The 6,000-nt window shown below is 39.6% G+C and overlaps 1 protein-coding gene across 1 annotated transcript in view; it reads right to left on the bottom strand.

The window, feature by feature from the left end:
• LOC128774992 (mucin-19-like) overlaps window positions 1-5,017 on the bottom strand; it is a 35,211-nt gene extending 30,194 nt beyond the window's left edge. The window contains exon 1 of the mRNA XM_053895343.1: window positions 4,833-5,017. Coding sequence (XP_053751318.1) covers window positions 4,833-5,017 — 185 coding nt within the window. The remainder of the gene's footprint in view (window positions 1-4,832) is intronic.
• Window positions 5,018-6,000: the final 983 nt, after the last annotated feature.

Consider the following 6,000-nt stretch of genomic DNA (forward strand, 5'->3'; position numbering starts at 1 on the left):
ATTTTGAGAGTGGGAGAGAGTGAGAGAGAGAGAGAGAAAATGAGCGAGGGAGGGGCAGAGAGAGAGGGCGACACAGAATCTGAAGCAGGTTCCAGGCTCCAAGCTGTCAGCACAGAGCCCGACCCGGGTTTAAACTCATGAGCCGGGAGGTCATGACCTGAGCCAAAGTCAGACGTTTAACGGAATGAGCCATCCAGGTGCCCAACATTTATGTATTTTTAAAATTTAGTTGTATCTCATAGTGAACAGATGGATTTTCATTTCTTATCAAGTCTGAAAAATCTTTTCTTATTTGGATCATCAAGTATATTTACATTTAATGTGAAAACTGATACATTGGATTGTACACCTAGGTTATATTTTTTGTCTGATCTTTTTTAAGATTCTAGTTCACTCATTTCTTGCCTTCATTTGGATTGAAAAATATTTTATTTCTTTTTTTCTCCTCAACTAATTTGTAAATTACACATTCTGTCCTTATTCTTTTAGTGGTTACTCTAGAAAGGACAACACATATCTATTTATCAAAATATAAATCGAAATGCCTTTGCCATCTTCCTTGTCAATTCAAGGACTTTAAGACATTTTTTTAATTTAATCAATAGTTTGAGTGATTTTTTTTCTTAAACTATGGATGATGAGAATTTGGATTGCAGCCCCAGGAAGGAGAACTCTTGGGCTGTCCCCCACAGTGGGAGATGATGGGGCAGTTCTATGCCTGCTTCCCACTTACAAGGAGATGTAGCCCTTCAGTGTCCCTGCCTAATGGAAACAGCCGTCTGAGTCCTAAGTGTGGGTGTTTTGGGATATATTCTCTGCCCTCCAATCCACTCAAAACTGAGGCATCTGAAGCTCAAGTTCCCTAGGACCATCAAATGCTCCCCCAAGCGAGGGGGACAGCTTTGGTGCTCTGCTTACATCGCTGTGTTCCTACCCTCACTGATAATTCCATACCGTCTTGTCAGATCTTCCTTTTCATCTAAACTTTTTAGTTTTCAACAGGTGGACTTCTCCCAATCATTGCCATATTACTGGAAATGAAGCCAAGGTCAATTTGTTTTCATATTATTTTGATTCACACAAAATCAGTTTCTCCTAGCTGTCATTGAATAAAGGCAGAACAAATACTCAGTGTGTTAGTTGGACGGGATACCAAGTTACTACTTTCTCAGCTGCTGATACCTGCGATACATGATCCACAGGCCACAGTCTGTCACTTAAGCAACTCAACAGAATGAATAATCAGAATATTGTCTCCATATACCAGCTGCAAACTTCAAAACTCACCTTCCTTCCATTAACAAATATAAAGCAGCTAAAAGTTCTTTTAGGTTTGAGGATAAGGAGGATCCGAGAGTACGTTTTTCACAGCTATATGTGATAGTATTTTTTACTCTTTTACAATGAGGACATTGACACAAAAGAGATTGAACAGGACAGCCAGGATAACAATGAGCCCCAGAGCCCATGCTCCTCACTTCCCCAGTTTCATTAATTCTGATGCACAAAAGGGAAAAAAAAAATAATTCTTCTCTCTATATAGACTTATAAGGGAGATTTTCCCATAAGTTTTTGACACACAGGCCTTCAACCAATGATTAAAGATTTAAGTTGAATATGTCTTCACTTTTTCCATAATGTGCAATCACGTTATAAAAATCTTCAGTCAGTATTTCAAATTGTCAATTTTCTTTCCTCCTATTCACATTACCTTGAAAGTGTAAAAATTATTTGAAGAAACAATTGAATAATTTATATTTTGATATTTAAAAAATAAGTCAATACCTGGAAAACCACTTTAATATACAGTGAATAACCCAAAAGGAGGTTGTAAAAAGTAAAATGTCATTATTCAGTGGATGAAGGACTACTTATTTCACTGTAACTGACACATACTAATCATCTTTATGGGAACACCAAAGTGTATAAAATAATTGAGAGCATTTAATGAAGATGTGACTGAGTTGACTTAAAAGCTTAACATAATAGTTCACTTAGGATATTACTACATATTGCTACCACTTATGTTTACTTTTGAAATAAATATGTGTCAATGAAGACATTCTATTTTATGTAGCTAAAACTTGTATTTATCTTTGAAATAAAATCCCTCTTGCTAAATGAAGATACTCCCAGCCTTACTCAAGCATGCTTGACATAAAACTGAAATGATCTCATTTATTTTATAATTCCCTACTGCAAGAAGAAAGAACTGTCTAGAAATTATCAGCAATCCTTAGAACGTTTTGAATGCCAATTTCCCATATGTAATTATGTGCCACAGACATTATGTGCCACAGTCAGTCATGTAGCTCAGATGTAGTAGATACGAAACAGATGAATAGCAAAACCCCATATTGTATGAGAAATCAGAGAGAGGTTATTGTAATGCGTAAAAGTTACATGGAAAAAGCAATTCTGTGCTAAGGCAGAATTTTTATCAGATGAACCTCAACCTCAATGTTCTCTTCTCCCAACCCTACACCCCTCAAAACAACAACAGGATCAATCTTACTCTCTTCGGATGCACAAAACATTATCCAAGCAGCTACAGGCAATTCATGGGAGGAGAGAACATCACAAACCTTATCAATTGCACTGATCAACATAGTAGCAAATTAAGTATGTTTGCAGTTAAAATCATGGATAGTGTTGCACTTAATGTGTTGATTGCAGACAAAGAATAAAAACCCTCATACAGCCCTTTGCAACTCTACTTTTGTTTTGATAAGAGGAAATCTCCTCGCTGTTACAAGCTAACATGTAACTCAGAACAGTGTAACAGAAAACTCTTCAATGGGTCTGCTTCAAAATTAGCTTTTCTGTGTGTGATCCTCCCAGATCCTCCACTCTGGCTGGGTGGACACATTCTCTATTTTCCCATAATACTTCCTTTTGTTTGTTTGTTTTAGTTTTTATTTAAATTCCAGTTAGCAAATGTAAAGAAACTAATATTAGTTTCAGGAGTGGAATTTAGTGATTCAACACTTAACACCGGGTGTTCATCACAAATGCATGCCTTAACCCCCATTACCTTTTTAATCCCTCCCCCCACCCACATCCCCTCTGTAACCATCAATTTGTTCTCTATAGTTAAGAGTCTGTTTCTTGGTTTCTCTCTCCTTTTTTTCTCTCCAATGATCATTTGTTTTGTCTCATAATCCTTCTAACACGGCAACATGTTGGTTTGTATTTTCATAAATAAATGTGGAAAATAACAACCTCCTCTCAGTGGGGATGGATACATGTAACGAAGCCTCGATCACAGTGACACAAATAAGATAGTCCATGAAATGTGGTTTTCTGAGCCCTACTGCCATGGGACAGTGGATTCTCTGGAGGCCAAGCAGTAGCCCCCACGACCCAGATGCTGATACTTGCTTCCCTCTCCCCACTCTTTGTCTTAGGCCAAGACTCCCCCAAGCAGAGACTCCCCAGTTACCCTGGAAACCAGGGGAAGAGAGAGGACAGCACAGAGGGAAAACCTATCGCTGATCACCAATCACTGCATTCAGACTACAGGCCTGGCTCCCACTTGAAAACTAAGCTGTACTCCAAATACCTTCAAGAATTGGAAGAACCAAGTACCTGTGTACTTTTAAACAGTCATATTCTGAATTGCTACTGGAAACAATGGCGCCAAGGCTGGGACACTGGGAAGATGCAGAATGAGGATTTCAATTTCTCCTGAGATGACACAGTTTAAGAATTTACTATATTGCTGATGAGAAGCATTGGGTTTCCCAACATAGGTGTTAAGCTATCTACAGTGATGAATTACATAAAGATGCAAAGTCTGTTTTAATCTACTCTCATCTGAACATCTGTACATTCACCTTTAATTTAGGAAAATTATCAAGATTTTTTCATACTTTTGCTACTTTTCATTTTAAAGTAGTTCACATATAATCAATAGTTCTTGCCAGAATTAGATTCCAGGGTTCCCTTTTTAAACTTAAACTGTCCCCCCAAAAATATTTTCTAAATACTTATGGGGAGGAGCCAAGATGATGGAACAGCATGGAAGGTTTTTTTGCATCTCACATCCATGAAATACGGCCAGATCATCACTAAACCATCCTGCACACCTAGAAAACTGATTTGAGGATTAACACAACAATCTGCACCACCTGAATCACAGAACTCAGCAGGTACGTGGCACAGAGAAGTGAACTGGAGGAGAGAGAACCCATGGAATGCAGGGAGCCGTTTTTGCATGCTGAGAGAGGACAGACAGGGGGAGAATACGGGAAAAGCACTCCCCCACCCCACCAAAAGCAGCTGGAGAGAAAGTAGAAATGTGGAAATAGCCACAGGGACTGAACTAAAAAGGGAGAGGGGAGAAAGGAGAGAGTTTAAATTCCATTAAGACTCTATAAACAGGGGGAGTGCAGAGTCTGAAACTCTGCAGCTTAATACCTGGCGGTGCTCTGGTGGGAAGGGCGAATCCCCAGGAGCAGAGAGCAAGGTCTTCAGGCCACGCGTGGAGAGGCAGTTCCCCTGCTGGGAGGACATCTGGTAGAGTCTGTGCAGCCCTAGGGGTCCCAGCAGACCCCATAAAACAACCACATTCGCTGGTGCTGGACCAAGGTTGTTACAGGTGAATGAAGCCTGGTGCCCGATGTGTGTTGCGATTTTCCATAATCCTGAAACGCTTCTGCTACACAATTGCGTGAAAGTTTTCTGAGGCGGGCTGGCACTTAGCCGCAGTCTCTGGACATCGGCAGCAGCATGGTCCCGCAAATGTTCCTGAGTGCGGCCGGCACCCAGTCATTGCTCCATGGGACCCTCCCGCAGAGGGTCAGAAAGGGTCAAAACCGCAGTCCCCTCACCCGAAGTGAGGGGTGGGGAAACACAGCCGCATCTGATATAAAAGGAGGGAGGTGCCGCCTGGCAATCTGACGGCTTGGTCACAAACAGTGTAAAAGCAGGTAGTGGACTGAAGCTGGAGACAAAGAATGAGTACGCGATTGCTGATCGGGGAGAATAGAGCTCCCGTACTAGAGACTGACGCCATTTTCACCTCTCCCGCGCATGCGCATACACACCTACGAGCGCCACAATCCACCACAGTAAGCTAAGCAGCGCCATCTAGTGGGTAACGGAGCCGTCACACTAAGCCCGCCCAACTGGGCCAAACTCTACCCTCGAGAACACAGGTCTCCCCGCCTGCTTAGTTTACAGACTATCAAGTGTTTCATTGTTTGACTTCTAGGAGAAAACAATGTAATTTCAATCGTATTTCAGTCTGTTCGCTAGCCCATCTATTCATTTTTTTTCTTTTTAATTTCTTTTTCTTGAATATAGAAAGAGAAAAAATTTTTATTTCAATTTTTATTAAAACTATTTTTTTTCTTTTTTATACTATATTTTTTACTTTTTTGTAAACTTTTCAAATTCTATTTTAATTCCATCATTTCATTCTATTTCATTGTATTCATTTTTTTTTTCAAAATTTTAAACGTTTTCCTTTTTTCTTTTTCCCTTTTTTCCTCTAATCTATCAAGCCCCTTTCAACATCCAGACCAAAACACACCTAGGACCTAGCATTATTTATTTGATTTTTTTTTTTGTGGGTGTGTTGTTTTTAACTTTTTAATTTTAATTTTTTTTTACCTTATTAATTCCTTTTCTACCTTCAAAATGACGAATCGAAGGAATTCACCCCAAAAGAAAGAGCAGGAAGAAACAACACCTACAGACTTAATCAACACAGATACAAGCAAGATGTCTGAACTGGAATTTAAAATCACAATAATAAGAATACTAGCTGGGGTCAAAAATAGATTAGAATCTCTTACTGTGGAGATGAAATAAGTAAAAGCTACTCAGGATGAAATAAAAAATGTTATAACTGAGCTTCACTCTAGATAGATGCCACGGCAGCAAGGATGGATGAGGTAGGGCAGTGAATCACCTATGGAGGACAAATTTCTGGAGAATAATGAAGCAGAAAAAAAGAGGGAGACTAAGCCAAAAGAGCCTGATTTAAGAATTAGA

Source organism: Panthera pardus, unplaced genomic scaffold, assembly GCF_024362965.1.
Source record: "Panthera pardus isolate Hobbes unplaced genomic scaffold, ASM2436296v1 HiC_scaffold_6, whole genome shotgun sequence".
NCBI lineage: Eukaryota > Metazoa > Chordata > Mammalia > Carnivora > Felidae > Panthera > Panthera pardus.